This window comes from Scomber japonicus, chromosome 19 (genome assembly GCF_027409825.1).
Source record: "Scomber japonicus isolate fScoJap1 chromosome 19, fScoJap1.pri, whole genome shotgun sequence".
Lineage (NCBI taxonomy): Eukaryota > Metazoa > Chordata > Actinopteri > Scombriformes > Scombridae > Scomber > Scomber japonicus.
In genome coordinates, this window is record NC_070596.1 from 377,505 (window position 1) to 397,500 (window position 19,996).

The 19,996-nt window shown below is 49.0% G+C and overlaps 1 protein-coding gene across 1 annotated transcript in view; it reads left to right on the top strand.

Annotated features, from left to right (window-relative positions):
* Window positions 1-844: 844 nt before the first annotated feature.
* Window positions 845-19,996, top strand: part of dcst2 (DC-STAMP domain containing 2) — a 23,712-nt gene continuing 4,560 nt past the window's right edge. Inside the window, 10 exon segments of the mRNA XM_053340496.1 lie at window positions 845-894; window positions 3,295-3,548; window positions 3,706-3,876; window positions 10,736-10,837; window positions 10,932-11,126; window positions 12,863-12,928; window positions 13,472-13,685; window positions 18,647-18,804; window positions 19,651-19,815; window positions 19,885-19,996. The exon segment at window positions 19,885-19,996 is cut by the window's right edge and continues 56 nt beyond it. Coding sequence (XP_053196471.1) covers window positions 845-894; window positions 3,295-3,548; window positions 3,706-3,876; window positions 10,736-10,837; window positions 10,932-11,126; window positions 12,863-12,928; window positions 13,472-13,685; window positions 18,647-18,804; window positions 19,651-19,815; window positions 19,885-19,996 — 1,487 coding nt within the window.

A 19,996-nucleotide genomic window follows, 5' to 3' on the forward strand; every position in this document is an offset into this window, starting at 1 on the left:
AAGTGGCATTGTGTGATTCTGATGTAACAGCACAGAGTCATTATTGAAGGGTTAGGGCTAACCCTGACTAACAGGAAGTCTCAGATTAAAGGGTTAGGGTAACCCTGACTAACAGGAAGTCTCAGATTAAAGGTTCACTGCTCATAACCCTAACTTCATATTCTAAGTGTGTTCACACTGAGAAGTCTGGAAACTATGAGTATCTGGATGGTGAGTTTGGATCTATGGACACTTCTCACCCTCAACGGTCTCATCTCGGCTCCGCAGCAGAAGGGACAGGAAGTGGTTAGCTAACCCTAACCCATTTTTCCTGAAGTATACTAATAGTGTGATGTAAGACACGGCACTGGTGCTCTTCAGTAGCTGTTCTCTGATTGAATGTGTGTGTGTGTGTGTGTGTGTGTGTGTGTGTATGTATGTGTGAGACAGAGTGTGTGTTTTTCTATCCCTGTGGGGTCCATGACCTTACACAGTCCTGGTCGAGCATTGCATAGGGTTAGGGTTTGTGAACCCTGCTGGTCATCGACGGTACTGCAGTGTGAATATTTAGTAGAAGTTCAGAAAAAGACTCTGATTAAAAGAAGTACTGATTCAACTCAACGCACACACATACACACACATACACACACACACACACACACACACACACACACACACACACACACACACACTAACTTTAAATGCAGCAGCAGAAGAAGCAGCACTGTGTCCCATGATGCTTCCAGAAGCTTCACTGACATCACAGTTTCTATGGTTACAGGAAAGCATCACGGTTTCCATGGTTACAGGAAAACATCAGAGCCAAAGTGAAGCTAACAGAAAACTGATGAAGAAAGGAGAAAAGATGAAAGCTGAGGTCAAAGTTCAGCTGAGAGGAGGCGGAGCTCTGACCAGGTAACACACACACACACACACACACACACACACACACACATACAGCTAACACACACAGGTACACACACACACACACAGCTATCACACACAGGTACACACACACACACATACAGCTAACACACACAGGTGCACACACACACACACACACACATACAGCTAACACACACAGGTACACACACACACACACATACAGCTAACACACAGGTACACACACAGGTAACACACACACACACAGGTAATACACAGGTACACACAGGTAACACACAGGTACACACAGGTAACACACAGGTAACACACAGGTACACAAACAGGTACACACACAGGTAACACACAGGTAACACACATAGGTAACACACACAGGTAACACACGTAACACACATAGGTAACACACACAGGTAACACACAGGTATCACACACAGGTAACACACACACACAGGTAACACACACACACAGGTAACATACAGGTACACACACAGGTAATACACACAGGTAACACACAGGTACACACACAGGTAACACACACGTAACACACACACGTAACACACACACACACACACACAGGTACCCACATGTAACACACAGGTAACACACAAGTACACACACAGGTAACACACAAGTACACACACAGTTACACACACGTAACACACACAGGTAACACACAGGTAACACACACAGGTAACATACACAGAGGTAACACACACAGGTAACACACACACAGGTAACACACACAGGTAACATACACAGAGGTAACACACACACACACACACACACACACACACAGGTAACATACACAGTTAACATACACAGGTAACACACATACACAGGTACACAGGTAACACACACAGGTACACACAGGTACACACAGGTACACACACACAGGTAACACACACACAGCTAACACACGGGTACACACACACACAGCTAACACACGGGTACACACACACACAGCTAACACACGGGTACACACACACACAGCTAACACACGGGTACACACACACACAGCTAACACACGGGTACACACACACACAGCTAACACACGGGTACACACACACACAGCTAACACACGGGTACACACACACACAGCTAACACACGGGTACACACACACACAGCTAACACACGGGTACACACACACACAGCTAACACACAGGTAACACACACACACACACACAGCTAACACACAGGTAACACACACACACACACACAGCTAACACACAGGTAACACACACACACACACACAGGTACACACACACACACACACACACACACACACACACGTAACTCACAGTTAACACACAGGTAACACACACAGGTATAGAACTGCTGTAACAGGAAGGGATGTCACTAAGGTTTTATCTCTGTGATTGGCAGTGACGTGCGGTCAGGGGAGGCAGGTGAGGCCGTGCCTCACCTGTTATCATGGAAAAAGACTTAAAAATGAAAAAAATAATAAATGGTTATATTTGTCCAGTGATTTGCACTATAAAGTTATTTTCTATCTAACTTTACCAGTTTCGGATTATTTTTAATTCAAAATCGCTGAATTTTCACATGTACTGATCAAACACTGAAAAGAGACGCGCAGTGAGGCAGCAGCGAGACGAGCCTCACCATGGATTGCGCAATGACTCGGCTTACTGCACTGGCATGCTATGCAGTGAGACAGTACAGCTGTACAGCTGTCTCTCTGTATGTCGCTATTAACATGTTCAAACACTTTTACTATATGAACTAAATTTCCATAGTTTAGCTGATGATATAATGTACAGTGTGTAGTATAGTGTGTATAGTTTAGCTGATGATATAATGTACAGTGTGTAGTAGTGTGTATAGTTTAGCTGATGATATAATGTACAGTGCGTAGTAGTGTGTATAGTTTAGCTGATGATATAATGTACAGTGTGTAGTATAGTGTGTAGTAGTGTGTAGTATAGTGTGTAGTTTAGCTGATGATATAATGTATAGTGTTTGTAGCGTATTTTGTGTGCAGAGCCGAACCCTAACCCATAAAACGGCTGCAAAAAGTTACTAAGTGAGGCACGCAGTTTCTCTTTTTTTCCTTCTTGTCTGGCCTTTGTTCAGTATGGAGGATTACATAGCATAGTTTTTGTGTGTGCTACAGTTTGTATGTGTAAAGAAAGCTGATATGAGATTTTAAACATAACCTGTTAACTGCTGCCAATCAAATGGTGAATAAGCTAATCTGTAGGGTTCATATGTTTGTAAATCTGATTGTGATGAAGTCAGTGCCTCACCAGACATGAACCTCACCGCACGTCACTGGTGATTGGCTCTAAATCGTCTAGTAAACAGCTGATTGGCTCATTTCTCATCTTAGAGGTTAGATGGAGGTCTGTGATTGGCTGGAAGAGATTTGATTAGAGCGATGTTTCCCTCCACAGGTCAGCAGGAAGCCGCTGCGTCAGGAGGAAGGTCAAAGGTCACCTGCTGGAGGCGGGGCGGAGCCTGGCGGCCTTTGTGTGTGGGCTGCTGCTGGCGTGTGCGTACGGCGCCGCAGCGCTCTTCCTGCAGCAGCAGCCGCTGTGGGTCAGCGCGTACGGTTCACTGGCCGTCGCATGCATGGCCGCCTTCGGGATGGGGCTGTCTGCCAGCATCAGGGCCGACGTCATGGTAACGCTGCCCTCCCTGTGCTCAGGTGAGTCACATGGTCACATGGTCACGCTGCGCTCAGGTGAGTCACATGGTCACGCTGTGCTCAGGTGAGTCCTCCTGTTGTTGTGACGTCAGGTGGAGGCGGGGCTACTGTACACAAGGCTGTGATTGGCCAGTGACGGTGTGTGTGTGTGTTGCAGCTCACGGGAGGAACTTCCTGCTGCTCCTCAGTGTGTCGCTGCTGCTCGCGGCGCCGCTCAGCAACACGCTACGAAACACAGAGCGAGCCGCCAGCAGCCTGCTGTGTGGAGCCGAGCTCACAGCCAATCAGACGCAGGAGTTACTGCAGAGAGCAGCCACGCCCCTCTTCTGTAAGCCCTGCCCACCTCAGAGCACACTTTACTACACACAGTACTACACACTGTATGATTATTCAGTAGTCATGGTGGGAGGAGACTGGAACTACTAATTATTCAGTTGTCATGGGAGGAGACTGGGACTACTAATTATTCAGTTGTCATGGGAGGAAACTGGGACTACTAATTATTCAGTAGTCATGGTGGGAGGAGACTGGGACTACTAATTATTCAGTAGTCATGGTGGGAGGAGACTGGGACTACTAATTATTCAGTAGTCATGGTGGGAGGAGACTGGGACTACTAATTATTCTGTTGTCATGGGAGGAGACTGGGACTACTAATTATTCAGTAGTCATGGTGGGAGGAGACTGGAACTACTAATTATTCAGTTGTCATGGGAGGAGACTGGGACTACTAATTATGCAGTTGTCATGGGAGGATACTGGGACTACTAATTATTCAGTAGTCATGGTGGGAGGAGACTGGGACTACTAATTATTCAGTAGTCATGGTGGGAGGAGACTGGAACTACTAATTATTCTGTTGTCATGGGAGGAGACTGGGACTACTAATTATTCAGTAGTCATGGTGGGAGGAGACTGGAACTACTAATTATTCAGTTGTCATGGGAGGAGACTGGGACTACTAATTATTCAGTAGTCATGGTGGGAGGAGACTGGGACTACTAATTATTCAGTAGTCATGGTGGGAGGAGACTGGGACTACTAATTATGCAGTTGTCATGGGAGGAGACTGGGACTACTAATTATTCAGTTGTCATGGTGGGAGGAGACTGGGACTACTAATTATTCAGTAGTCATGGTGGGAGGAGACTGGGACTACTAATTATTCAGTAGTCATGGTGGGAGGAGACTGGGACTACTAATTATTCAGTAGTCATGGTGGGAGGAGACTGGGACTACTAATTATGCAGTTGTCATGGGAGGAGACTGGGACTACTAATTATTCAGTAGTCATGGTCATCAGAGATGAGGGAGCTGGCTATAGACTTCTACAGCAGCCTGTTCAGTGCTGATGTTTGTGACCCTGACTGTGTGGATGAGATTCTGGAGGGACTGCCTCAGTTAGGGGAAGCACATGCAGCCTCACTGGAGTCCATCATTTCCTCTGATGAACCGTCTGCAGCGGTGCAGCAGCTCAGCGGTGGTCGGTCTCCTGGCATCGATGATCTTCCTACAGTTCTATAAAACATTCTGGACTCTGCTGGGTAAAGATCTAATGGAAGGTTTCTGAGGATGTTTGGACTCTGGGAGCATCGAGCTGTATGAGGGCAGGAGGGAGGATTTGGGCCGCCTACAGAACTGGAGACCTGTTTCACTTCTGTGTGCGGACTAATAAAATGTTTGTCAAATAGACTTAAAGAATGTCTGGACATGGTTGTTCATGCCAGTCAGATGTACGTGTCCCTGAAAGGACAATTTGGTTTGACTTAGACGTTATTGATTCATCATGATTATGGGAACTGGATGTGGGCCTTTGATCAAGTTGATCATAATTATTTGGGTTTGAAAAAAGATTTCATGGATAGAGTTACTGTATTCAAGGGCCACAGTAGTGTTAAAGGTGGGGGGGGGGGCTTAGCAGGCCAGTGTCTGTTCAGAGAGGCATCAGGCAGGGATGTCCTCTATCTGGGATGTTATATGCCTTAACTATTGAGCCTCTTACATAAGCTCAGCCAGAGTCTCTCTGGGTTGAACTTGGCATAGAAATGTCTAAATGATATTCAGATTCTTGAACAGAACTTAAAACTATATGAACAAGCTTCTTCTGTTAGGGTCAACTGGTCAAAATGTAAGGAACTTTTATTGGGAGAGTGGAGCAATAAAAAGCATTTTATCAGCGGGCTGCAGTGGAGCACAGAGGGGATGAAGAACTTAGGAGTTTCTGGGAAGTGAGAACTTTCAGGAAAAGAACAAAAACAAAACTCGGAGGGTCTAGTTGAGAAAACGAGTGCCCAATTGTCTCGATTGAAATGGGTCCATCCCCAGTTGTCCTACAGGAGGAAGACTTTGGTTGCGTCTATGCTTTGGCACTGTGTCACTGTTGTAGTTCCTCCAGACACTCATTACAGAAATAAAAGACTAGTGGATTTCTTCTGGGGTGTAACGGGTAGAGGTGGTAGGACCCAATAGCAGCACAGAACACCAGTGAGCAGTTTGAAAAAGTCTATATTACAGTCTGCAAGGTACCTGAACAGGTAAAGGCAGAACACGTAGGGCTACAGGCAGGGCTCAGGGTCACTGATGATACAGAGTAGGCAGCAGGTACGACAATGCCAGTAGCACTCATGGACATGAGGTTGACCAGGCGGAAGTCTCTGGGCTTTCCTGACAGGATCAAAGCCAGAGGACACAACACAGGAACAGGCGATACTCGAGGTCAGGGACAGAACGGTGTGTTCACCAAGGAAGACATGAGGAGAGGAAGTCTAAGGTAAGCAGGATTGAAACCAGTCCGTAAATTAGTGCTGGAAGGTCTGGCATGTAGATAAAGACGATCTGACAAAGGGTGAGTGGACAACAGGAGTTTATATACTGGGTTGATTACAGCTGAGAGTCCAGGTGAACAGAGTTAACTGATGAGGTGGGTGTGGCTGTTTAGCAGGAGTGGAGCAGAACAGACTGTGACAGGGAGGATATCACTGTATTAGATCGACTGTGCTGTTTCTACCTGTGTCGGAGGGAGGGGGGTCAGGGATTGATTGATTGGCATTTTGGCTCCAGACTACAGCGTTTGCTCTACTGAACGCAGCAACCCTGGACTGAAACGGCTTCTTTGCTGCTCCATAGAGTGAAGAACCTGGATTATGACAAACACTTGTTTCTTATGGATTTGGATGGTATGGATACATCACAGACTTCTTGTTTTTACCAGTCGGTTCTGCGTGCCTGGAGAACAGTTTTTAATGTGAGGAGAGACTGCTTTCAGGTGTATGGGACTGTTGGTGAAGAACCCATCCATCCATCCATCTTCTTGCCGCTTATCCGGTCGGGTCGCGGGGGCAGCAGCCTAAGCACGGAAGCCCAGACTTCCCTCTCCCCAGCCACGTCGTCCAGCTCTTCCAGGGGGACCCCGAGGCGTTCCCAGGCCAGCCGAGAGACATAGTCTTTCCAGCGTGTCCTGGGTCTTCCCCGGGGTCTCCTACCGGTGGGACGTGCCCTGAACACCTCACCAGGGAGGCGTCCGGGAGGCATCCTGACTAGATGCCCGAACCACCTCATCTGGCTCCTCTCGACGTGGAGGAGCAGCGGGTCTACTCCGAGCTCCCTCCGGATAACTGAGCTTCTCACCCTATCTCTAAGGGAGAGCCCAGCCACCCTACGGAGGAAGCTCATTTCGGCCGCTTGTACCCGCGATCTTGTTCTTTGGGTCACGACCCAAAGCTCATGACCAGAGGTGAGGGTAGGAACGAAGATCGACTGGTAAATCGAGAGCTTCGCCTTTCGGCTCAGCTCTCTCTTCACCACGACGGATCTGTGCAGAGTCCGCATTACTGCAGACGCCGCACCGATCCGCCTGTCGATCTCCCGTTCCATCCTTCCCTCACTCGTGAACAAGACCCCGAGGTACTTGAACTCCTCCACTTGAGGCAGAATCTCATCCCCGACCCGAAGAGTGCACTCCACCCTTTTCCGGTTGAGGACCATGGCCTCGGATTTGGAGGTGCTGATTCTCATCCCGGCCGCTTCACACTCGGCTGCGAACCGATCCAGTGAGAGTTGGAGGTCACGGTCTGATGAAGCCAACAGGACCACATCATCTGCAAAAAGCAGTGACCCAATCCTGAGGTCACCAAACTGGACCCCCTCTACACCCTGGCTGCGCCTAGAAATCCTGTCCATAAAAATTATGAACAGGATCGGTGACAAAGGGCAGCCCTGGCGGAGTCCAACCCTCACTGGAAACAAGTCCGACTTATTGCCGGAAATGCGGACTAAGCTCTGACACCGGTCATACAGGGAACGGACGGCCCTTATCAGGGAGTCCGATACCCCATACTCCCGGAGAACCCCCCACAGGATCCCCCGAGGGACACGGTCGAATGCCTTCTCCAAGTCCACAAAACACATGGACTGGTTGGGCAAACTCCCATGCACCCTCAAAGATCCTGCAGAGGGTGTAGAGCTGGTCCACTGTTCCACGGCCCGGACGAAAACCACACTGCTCCTCCTGAATCTGAGATTCGACTATCCGACGGACCCTCCTCTCCAGCACCCCCGAATAGACCTTACCAGGGAGGCTGAGGAGTGTGATTCCCCTGTAATTGGAACACACCCTCCGGTCCCCCTTCTTAAAAAGGGGGACCACCACCCCAGTCTGCCAATCCAGGGGCACTGCCCCTGATGTCCACGCGATGCTGCAGAGTCGTGTCAACCATGACAGCCCCACAACTCGGGGCGGATCTCATCCACCCCCGGGGCCCTGCCACCGAGGAGCTTTTTGACCACCTCGGTAACCTCAGCCCCAGAGATAGGAGAGCCCACACCCGAGTCCCCCGGTCCTGCTTCCTTACTGGAAGGCGTGTCGGTGGGATTGAGGAGGTCTTCGAAGTATTCCTTCCACCGATCCACAACGTCCCGAGTCGAGGTCAGCAGCGCACCGTCCCCACCATACACAGTGTTGACGGCGCACTGCTTCCCCCTCCTGAGACGCCGGATGGTGGTCCAGAATCTCTTCGAAGCCGTCCGGAAGTCTTTTTCTATGGCCTCACCGAACTCCTCCCATGTCCGGGTTTTTGCCTCAGCGACCGCCCTAGCTGCGCTCCGCTTGGTCTGCCGGTACCTGTCTGCTGCCTCTGGGGTCCTACAGGCCAAAAAGGACCTATAGGAATCCTTCTTCAGCTTGACGGCATCCCTCACCGCCGGTGTCCACCAGCGGGTTCGGGGATTGCCGCCCCGACAGGCACCGACCACCTTGCGGCCACAGCTCCGGTCAGCCGCCTTAACAATGGAGGCACGGAACGAGTTGAAACTCTCTCTGACAGGAGACTCTGCCAGACGTTCCCAGCAGACCCTCACAATACGTTTGGGTCTGCCAGGTCTGACCGGCATCCTCCCCCACCATCAGAGCCAACTCACCACCAGGTGGTGATCAGTTGACAGCTCCGCCCCTCTCTTCACCCGAGTGTCCAAGACATGCGGCCGCAAGTCCGACGACACGACTACAAAGTCAATCATCGAACTGCGGCCTAGGGTGTCCTGGTGCCAAGTGCACATATGGACACCCTTATGCTTGAACATGGTGTTCGTTATGGACAATCCGTAACGAGCACAGAAGTCCAACAACAGAACACCGCTCGGGTTCAGATCGGGGGGGCCGTTCCTCCCAATCACACCCTTCCAGGTCTCACTGTCGCTACCAACATGGGCGTTGAAGTCCCCCAGCAGAATGAGGGAATCCCCAGGGGGAGTGTTTTCCAGCACCCCCTCCAAGGAGTCCAAAAAGGCTGGATACTCTGAGCTGCTGTTCGGACCATAGGCACAAACAACAGTCAGGATCCGTCCCCCCACCCGAAGGCGGAGGGAGGCCACCCTCTCGTCTACCGGGGTAAACTCCAACATACAGGCACCAAGCCGGGGGGCAATAAGTATTGCCACCCCTGCCCGGCGCCTGACACCAGTGGCAACTCCAGAGTGGACGAGAGTCCAACCCCTCTCCAGGAGACTGGTTCCAGAACCCTTGCTGTGCGTCGAGGTGAGGCCGACTATATCTAGCTGGAACTTCTCAACCTCACGCACCGGCTCAGGCTCCTTCCCCACCAGAGAAGTGACGTTCCATGTCCCTAGAGCTAGCTTCTGCAGCCGAGGATCGGACCGCCAAGGTCCCCGCCTTCGGCTGCCGCCCAGCTCACTACACACCCGACCCCTTTGGCCCCTCTCACTGGTGGTGGGTCTGTGGGAGAGGGGTTAGGGTTAGGGTTAGCTGTTTAAGCTGTTGGTGAAGAACCTTTGTTCTATAACCCGGCCATACAGAGCAGGATTCTCAGCTCTGTCAGTGTTCAGAGGATCCTTGTAACAGCTGGGCTGATGAAGCTGGCAGGACTGAGGTCAGCAGGTCAGTGGAAAACTGCTGCTAGGCTGTGTCAAGACACTGGCATGAAGTCTCTGCGTCTGGGATCATCCCTATGTTCCGTGGGTCCTATGTTACCCCGGTCCTATGTTCCCCGGGTCCTATGTTCCCCGCTTTGTATGTGACCGGGGAACATAGGGATGATCCTGTCTACAGTTAGCCAGTTAGCTGAGTTAGCCGCCGAGCTAGCAGCCGATCGGGGAACATAGGACCCGGGGAACATAGGTACGCTCCCTCTGCGTCTCATGAACAAACTGGTGGAGGAGGTGATGAACGGACTTCCTGGTTCTTTTAGGAGAGCATCAGGAGCAAAGTCCGCGGAGGATCAGCCACTCATATTTCCTGAGTTGTCCATTTGTGCTGCAGTGGAGGAGCAGAACTATCAAACTTCTCCGAAGCATCAAAAAAGAGCTTGTATGTGGCGTCTGTGAAAGTTCTGCTGGTACAGTGATATGAGGACAAGTCTAACAGTAAACACTGCTAAACATAAAAAAGGGCGGGAAAAAGACACAGAGCAGAGTTCAAACAGATGGTGGGCTGGATCCTGCAGATTGTTGGTTGGCAACTTCTATCAGCTGCAGAGCTGCTGCCATAACACACAAGGATCCCATATTCTCAGATCAGCTGATCTGTTTGTGTTTTATTATTTATTCAGCTTTTAACCAAATGAGTCTGTCTGTCTGTCTGTCTGTCTGTCTGTCTGTCTGTCTGTCTGTCTGTCTGTCTGTCTGTCTGTCTGTCTGTCTCTCTCTCTCTCTCTCCCTCTCTCTCTCTCTCTCAGCGGTGTTGGACAGACTCTCAGAGATCAGCAGTAACGCTGTTGCTGTTGCAGGAAGAGTTCACAACCTCGTCCACGCTCTGACTGACAGCGTCCGTCACATTGGTGAGAAACTTAGTTTGTAATGAAGCTGTTACAGTGATCAGTTGTCACTAACACACAGAAACCTTCCTGTGCTCTGTGACCTTTGACCCTGCAGCTCGCACTCTGAGGAACGTGCTTCACTTCCTGGTGGACATTGGAGACGTGTGCAACGCCAAACTGGGCTCTCCGTACAGGAAGTGCCGCGCAGTGTTCGCCGAGGCTCGAGCCGACTGCTCCGACCTGCTGGGAGACTTCAACTTCCTGTGTGACATCATCACCGGTTTCCTGCCACTGTGCCAGCTGGCCCGCGGTGCGTTCACTGACCCTCTGTAAAGACACTGATTTAAACAGGATGACCACTAGGTGTCACTAAATCCTACAAACCAGTTCTTTAGAGTAAACTAAAAGACATTAATAGCAGGAAGAAGACAAGGCATCCATTAGAAACTATCAAAATATGTTGGATTATTTTTTAAGTTGAGGCATTTTTTACCTGGTGAAGCCCTTGTAACATTATATCGGTCATTATTTGAGCCTTGTTAGGAGTAGGGCTTAGGTTAGGTTAGCGTTAGGTTAGGTTAGCTTTAGGTTAGGTTAGCGTTAGGTTAGTTTAGCTTTAGGTTAGCATTAGGTTAGGTTAGCTTTAGGTTAGCTTTAGGGCTTAGGTTAGGTTAGCGTTAGGGCTTAGGTTAGCTTAGCATTAGGTTAGGTTAGCTTTAGGTTAGGTTAGCTTAGCTTTAGGTTAGGTTAGGTTAGCTTTAGGGCTAAGGTTAGGTTAGCGTTAGGGCTTAGGTTAGGTTAGCTTTAGGGCTTAGGTTAGGTTAGCGTTAGGTTAGTTTAGCTTTAGGTTAGGTTAGCCCAGCTTTAGGTTAGCATTAGGTTAGGTTAGCTTTAGGTTAGGTTAGGTTAGCGTTAGGTTAGCTTTAGGTTAGCATTAGGTTAGGTTAGCTTTAGGTCAAGTTAGCTTTAGGTTAGGTTAGCTTTAGGTTAGGTTCACTTTATGTTAGGTTAGGTTAGCTTTAGGTTAGCTTTAGGTTAGGGATCTCTTGTATTTCTTTATATGGTTGAGAGTGCTTTTTGTATTTATGTATTTTTCTTGTCGTGTGTGGGGGGGGGGGTTATGTTTAATTGTTAAAAGTATTTATTTTGTGCCTCTTAAAAAGCTTTTTAAGCTTCCTACGGTGTCCCATTTCATGTAAGCTAACTACAAAAATGAGTATGTTGTACGTGATTTTAACTGAGGTGTGAATAAAGAAATGATGATTCATCATAATTTTGAGGCACCTGAATATTCAAATTAAGCCTCTTTGGAGCCGTATTGTGGAAAACTGTTAACTACTTTTTATTTTACTTTATAAAACTGTCTGTTAATTTATGAGATTAAAACAGGAACAGTGAAGACATTTGAAGAAATCACCTTGGACTTATTTTATAATGTATAAAATACATAACATAAACTAAAATACAATGTAAAAAAACAACAACAATCAACAGATTAATCAATAATGGCACATTTTAGAAGTAGTGAGGTCTAGTGGGGAGCGTACCTATGTTCCCCGGGTCCTATGTTCCCCGATCGTGGCTAGCTCAGCGGCTAACTCCGCTTTTAGCTCGGCGGCTAACTCGGCTGCTAATCCGGCTGCTAGCTCGGCGGCTAATTCAGTTGCTAGCTCTGCGGCTAACTCGGTTGCTAGCTCGGCGGCTAACTCGGCGGCTAGCTTGGCGGCTAACTCGGCTGCTAAGTCAGCGGCTAACTCGGCGGCTAACACAGCTAACTGGCTAACTGTCTAACTGTAGACGGGATCATCCCTATGTTGCCCCGTCACATACAAAGCGGGGAACATAGAGATGATCCCGTCTAGTGTCACAGAAGCAAAATATTTCACAATTTGATTATTTTAATTTATTTTGTTACACAATTTACAGATTTTAAGATGTCTGTGCAAAAACGGTCAGCTTGAAACTCGAATTACAGAAATGTTAAAACTTTGAAGTGTCACATGCGCATCGTTTTTTATAAAACGTGTTTTGTTTTTTGGCCTTCAGTTGGCGAGCTCTTCTGCATCATCCCGTCCTTCATCGGCCGCCATCTGAGGACTCGTCTGGCAGATCGTGAGTTTCTCTTTTTGGATCAGCAGCTCTCAGTCTCACTGCTTTCAGTCAGCTCTCAGTCTCACTGCTTTCAGTCAGCGTCACAGCTCTCAGTCTCACTGCTTTCAGTCAGCGTCACAGCTTCAGTCTCACTGCTTTCAGTCAGCTCTCAGTCTCACTGCTTTCAGTCAGCGTCACAGCTTCAGTCTCACTGCTTTCAGTCAGCTCTCAGTTTCACTGCTTTCAGTCAGCGTCACAGCTTCAGTGTCACTGCTTTCAGTCAGCTCTCAGTCTCACTGCTTTCAGTCAGCGTCACAGCTCTGTCTCACTGCTTTCAGTCAGTGTCACAGCTTCAGTTTCACTGCTTTCAGTCAGCGTCACAGCTTCAGTCTCACTGCTTTCAGTCAGCTCTCAGTTTCACTGCTTTCAGTCAGCGTCACAGCTCTCAGTCTCACTGCTTTCAGTCAGCATCACAGCTTCAGTCTCACTGCTTTCAGTCAGCGTCACAGCTTCAGTCTCACTGCTTTTAGTCAGCGTCACAGCTCTCAGTCGCTCTACTTTCAGCCACCGTTGCAGCGTTTGAGCGCCTGAAGCGGGAGTTTGACTTCAACATCTCAGCCTCGGTGACCTTTGATCTCGATGCCAACAGCAGCCGCTCTCTGCAGCAGGTGACTCAGGACATCATGGAGGAAGTGACATCAGAGCTGCAGGTGTTTCGTACGCTGAGTGAGCTGCTGGCATATGGCAGCCTCGTCCTGCTCACCTGCTCCTTCCTGAGGTCAGTCCACACGCTTCAGTTCCCTTCATCACATGCTTCAGTTCCCTTCATCACAGGCTTCAGTTCCCTTCATTACACACTTCAGTTCCCTTCATCCACGTTTCAGTTGCCTTCATCACACGCTTCTGTTCCCTTCATCACACGCTTCTGTTCCCTTCATCCACACTCTTCAGTTCCCTTCTCCACACGCTTCAGTTCCCTTCATCACAGGCTTCAGTTCCCTTCATCCACATGCTTCAGATCCCTTCATCCACTCTTCAGTTCCCTTCATCCACACTCTTCAGTTGCTTTCATCACAGGCTTCAGTTCCCTTCATCCACACGCTTCAGTTCCCTTCATCACAGGCTTCAGTCCCCTTCATCCACACGCTTCAGTTCCCTTCATCCACTCTTCAGTTCCCTTCATCCACACTCTTCAGTTCCCTTCATCTACACTCTTCAGTTCCCTTCATCCACACGCTTCAGTTCCCTACATCCACGTTTCAGTTGCCTTCATCACACGCTTCTGTTCCCTTCATCCACGCTTCAGTTCCCTTCATACACACGCTTCTGTTTCCTTCATTCACACTCTTCAGTTCCCTTCATCCACTCTTCAGTTCCCTTCATCCACTCTTCAGTTCCCTTCATCCGCACTCTTCAGTTCCCTTCATCCGCACTCTTCAGTTCCCTTCATCCACGTTTCAGTTGCCTTCATCACACGCTTCTGTTCCCTTCATCACACGCTTCTGTTCCCTTCATCACACGCTTCTGTTCCCTTCATCCACACTCTTCAGTTCCCTTCATCCACACTCTTCAGTTCCCTTCATCCGCACTCTTCAGTTCCCTTCATCCACACTCTTCAGTTCACTTCATCCACGTTTCAGTTGCCTTCATCACAAGCTTCTGTTCCCTTCATCACACGCTTCTGTTCCCTTCATCCACACGCTTCAGTTCCCTTCATCACAGGCTTCAGTTCCCTTCATCACAGGCTTCAGTTCCCTTCATCCACACTCTTCAGTTCCCTTCATCCACACGCTTCAGTTCCCTTCATCACAGGCTTCAGTTCCCTTCATCCACTCTTCAGTTCCCTTCATCCACACTCTTCAGTTGCCTTCATCACAGGCTTCAGTTTTCTTCATCCACACGCTTCAGTTCCCTTCATCACACGCTTCAGTTCCCTTCATCCACACGCTTCAGTTCCCTTCATCCACTCTTCAGTTCCCTTCATCCACACTCTTCAGTTGCCTTCATCACAGGCTTCAGTTCCCTTCATCCAAACTCTTCAGTTCCCTTCATCCACACGCTTCAGTTCCCTTCATCCACGTTTCAGTTGCCTTCATCACACGCTTCTGTTCCCTTCATCCACACTTCAGTTCCCTTCATACACACGCTTCTGTTTCCTTCATCCACATGCTTCAGTTCCCTTCATCCACTCTTCAGTTCCCTTCATCCACTCTTCAGTTCCCTTCATCCGCACTCTTCAGTTCCCTTCATCCAGACACTTCAGTTCCCTTCATCACACTCTTCAGTTCCCTTCATCAAATGCTTCAGTTCTCTTCATCCACACTCTTCAGTTCCCTTCATCCACACGCTTCAGTTCCCTTCATCCATGCTTCTGTTTCCTTCATCCACGCTTCAGTTCCCTTCATCCACGCTTCAGTTCCCTTCATCACAGGCTTCAGTTTTCTTCATCCACACGCTTCAGTTCCCTTCATCCACACGCTTCAGTTCCCTTCATCCACACTCTTCAGTTGCCTTCATCACAGGCTTCAGTTCACTTCATCCACACTCTTCAGTTCCCTTCATCCACACGCTTCAGTTCCCTTCATCCACGTTTCAGTTGCCTTCATCACACGCTTCTGTTCCCTTCATCCACACTTCAGTTCCCTTCATACACACGCTTCTGTTTCCTTCATCCACATGCTTCAGTTCCCTTCATCCACTCTTCAGTTCCCTTCATCCACTCTTCAGTTCCCTTCATCCGCACTCTTCAGTTCCCTTCATCCAGACACTTCAGTTCCCTTCATCACACTCTTCAGTTCCCTTCATCAAATGCTTCAGTTCTCTTCATCCACACTCTTCAGTTCCCTTCATCCACACGCTTCAGTTCCCTTCATCCATGCTTCTGTTTCCTTCATCCACGCTTCAGTTCCCTTCATCACAGGCTTCAGTTCCCTTCATCCACACTCTTCAGTTCCCTTCATCCACACGCTTCTGTTCCCTTCATCCACACGCTTCAGTTCCCTTCATCCACACTATTCAGTTCCCTTCATCCACACACTTCAGTTCCCTTCATCCACACTCTTCAGTTCCCTTCATCCACACTTCAGTTCCCTTCATCCACAGGCTTCAGTTCCCTTCATCCATGCTTCTGTTCCCTTCATCCACGCTTCAGTTCCCTCCATCCACACACTTCAGTTCCCTTCATCACAGGCTTCAGTTCCCTTCATCCACATGCTTCAGTTCCCTTCATTCACACGCTTTAGTTCCCTTCATCCACACGCTTCAGTTCCCTTCATTCACACGCTTTAGTTCCCTTCATCCACGCTTCAGTTCCCTTCATCCACGCTTCAGTTCCCTTCATCACAGGCTTCAGTTCCCTTCATCCACACTCTTCTGTTCCCTTCATCCACACTCTTCAGTTCCCTTCATCACAGGCTTCAGTTCCCTTCATCCACACTCTTCTGTTCCCTTCATCCACACTCTTCAGTTCCCTTCATCACACGCTTTAGTTCCCTTCATCCACGCTTCAGTTCCCTTCATCCACGCTTCAGTTCCCTTCATCACAGGCTTCAGTTCCCTTCATCCACACTCTTCTGTTCCCTTCATCCACACTCTTCAGTTCCCTTCATCACAGGCTTCAGTTCCCTTCATCCACACTCTTCTGTTCACTTCATCACAGGCTTCAGTTCCCTTCATCCACACGCTTCAGTTCCCTTCATACACACGCTTCTGTTTCCGTCATTCACACTCTTCAGTTGCCTTCATCACAGGCTTCAGTTCCCTTCATCCACACTCTTCAGTTCCCTTCATCCACACGCTTCAGTTCCCTTCATCCACGTTTCAGTTGCCTTCATCACAAGCTTCTGTTCCCTTCATCACACGCTTCTGTTCCCTTCATCCACACTCTTCAGTTCCCTTCATCCACACGCTTCAGTTCCCTTCATCACAGGCTTCAGTTCCCTTCATCCACTCTTCAGCTCCCTTCATCCACACTCTTCAGTTGCCTTCATACACACGCTTCTGTTTCCTTCATCCACATGCTTCAGTTCCCTTCATCCACTCTTCAGTTCCCTTCATACACACGCTTCTGTTTCCTTCATCACAGGCTTCTGTTCCCTTCATCCACACTTCAGTTCCCTTCATACACACGCTTCTGTTTCCTTCATCCACATGCTTCAGTTCCCTTCATCCACTCTTCAGTTCCCTTCATCCACTCTTCAGTTCCCTTCATCCGCACTCTTCAGTTCCCTTCATCCAGACACTTCAGTTCCCTTCATCACACTCTTCAGTTCCCTTCATCAAATGCTTCAGTTCTCTTCATCCATACTCTTCAGTTCCCTTCATCCACACGCTTCAGTTCCCTTCATCCATGCTTCTGTTTCCTTCATCCACGCTTCAGTTCCCTTCATCCACGCTTCAGTTCCCTTCATCACAGGCTTCAGTTCCCTTCATCCACACTCTTCAGTTCCCTTCATCCACACGCTTCTGTTCCCTTCATCCACACGCTTCAGTTCCCTTCATCCATGCTTCTGTTTCCTTCATCCACGCTTCAGTTCCCTTCATCCACGCTTCAGTTCCCTTCATCACAGGCTTCAGTTCCCTTCATCCACACTCTTCAGTTCCCTTCATCCACACGCTTCAGTTCCCTTCATCCATGCTTCTGTTTCCTTCATCCACGCTTCAGTTCCCTTCATCCACGCTTCAGTTCCCTTCATCACAGGCTTCAGTTCCCTTCATCCACACTCTACAGTTCCCTTCATCCACACTCTTCAGTTCCCTTCATCCACACGCTTCAGTTCCCTTCATCCATGCTTCTGTTTCCTTCATCCACGCTTCAGTTCCCTTCATCCACGCTTCAGTTCCCTTCATCCACGCTTCAGTTCCCTTCATCACAGGCTTCAGTTCCCTTCATCCACACTCTTCAGTACCCTTCATCCACACGCTTCAGTTCCCTTCATCCACACTATTCAGTTCCCTTCATCCACACACTTCAGTTCCCTTCATCCACACTCTTCAGTTCCCTTCATCCACACTTCAGTTCCCTTCATCCACACGCTTCAGTTCCCTTCATCCATGCTTCTGTTCCCTTCATCCACGCTTCAGTTCCCTCCATCCACACACTTCAGTTCCCTTCATCACACGCTTCAGTTCCCTTCATCCACACGCTTCAGTTCCCTTCATTCACACGCTTTAGTTCCCTTCATCCACGCTTCAGTTCCCTTCATCCACGCTTCAGTTCCCTTCATCACAGGCTTCAGTTCCCTTCATCCACACTCTTCTGTTCCCTTCATCCACACTCTTCAGTTCCCTTCATCACACACTTCAGTTCCCTTCATCCGCACTCTTCAGTTCCTTTCATCACACATTTCAGTTCCCTTCATCCACACTCTTCAGTGCCCTTCACCCACACTCTTCACACGCTTCAGTTCCCTTCATCCACACGCTTCAGTTCCCTTCATTCACACGCTTTAGTTCCCTTTATCCACACGCTTCAGTTCCCTTCATGCACACGCTTTAGTTCCTTTCATCCACGCTTCAGTTCCCTTCATCCACGCTTCAGTTCCCTTCATCACAGGCTTCAGTTCCCTTCATCCGCACTCTTCAGTTCCTTTCATCACACATTTCAGTTCCCTTCATCCACACTCTTCAGTTCCCTTCACCCACACTCTTCACACGCTTCAGTTCCCTTCATCCACACTGCAGTTTCCTTCATCACACGCTTCAGTTCCCTTCATCACTCCCCCCCCCCCGCCCCCCCAGGGCGCGGAGATACAGGAAGCGGTACCTCAGTGAGGTCGACTTCGACAACGTTTACATCAGCGCTGCTTTCGAAGAGTTAGACCAACAGTTGACCTCAGGGGGCGGAGCCTCGGTCCTGCCAATCACACGCAGGGAGGCCAAGACCTACATCACTCCGTGTTAGTACACCTGTGTGTGTGTTACTGTGTGTGTTACTGTGTGTGTTACTGTGTGTGTTACTGTGTGTGTGTGTGTGTGTTACTGTGTGTGTGTGTGTGTGTGTGTGTGTTACTGTGTGTGTTACAGTGTGTGTGTTATTGTGTGTGTGTATTACAGTGCGTGTGTGTGTGTGTTACTGTGTGTGTTACTGTGTGTGTTACTGTGTGTGTTACTGTGTGTGTGTGTTACTGTGTGTGTGTGTGTGTGTGTGTGTTACTGTGTGTGTGTGTGTGTGTGTTACTGTGTGTGTTACAGTGTGTGTGTTATTGTGTGTGTGTATTACAGTGCGTGTGTGTGTGTGTGTGTGTTACTGTGTGTGTTACTGTGTGTGTTACTGTGTGTGTGTGTGTGTTACTGTGTGTGTTACTGTGTGTGTGTGTGTGTGTGTTATTGTGTGTGTGTGTGTTACAGTGTGTGTGTGTGTGTGTGTGTTACTGTGTGTGTGTTACTGTGTGTATGTGTGTGTGTGTGTTACTGTGTGTGTGTGTGTTACTGTGTGTGTGTGTGTTACTGTAATGTGTGTGTGTTGTGTGTGTGTGTGTGTGTGTGTTACTATGTGTGTGTGTGTTAATGTCTGTGTGTGTGCTGTGTGTGTGTGTGTTACTGTAATGTGTGTGTGTGTTACTGTGTGTGTGTGTTACTGTAATGTGTGTGTGTGTTACTGTAATGTGTGTGTGTGTCTGTGTTACTATATGTGTGTGTGTGTGTGTGTTAATGTGTGTGTGTGTGTGTGTGTGTGTGTGTGTGTGTGTATAAAACGAGTGTGTGATTGACTGATGATGGATGATGTAACTTCCTGCGTGCAGTGGCGTGGCGGCTGACCAATAGGGAGCGGCGGGCGGTCCTGGTGGGCGTGTCCTCGGTGCTCAGACACACGGTGATGGGGGGCCTGCTGGTGGTTCTGGACTTCCTGGTGTTCTGGATGCTGGATCAGGTGCAGCACCAGGTGAAGGAGGACGTGGTGGCCAGAGGTGAGCAGCTAACAACACCGCAACCTCGGTCTGAGTGCTGGTAACCACGGCGACCGTCTGTCCCCTCAGCTCCGGTCACGGTGGCGGTGCGGGTGAACGGGTCGGGTTACGCCTCCGACATCTTCAGAGACCTCGTGGCGTCTTTTAACGTCCTGCAGGGGGGCAACGTCACGGTGATCAG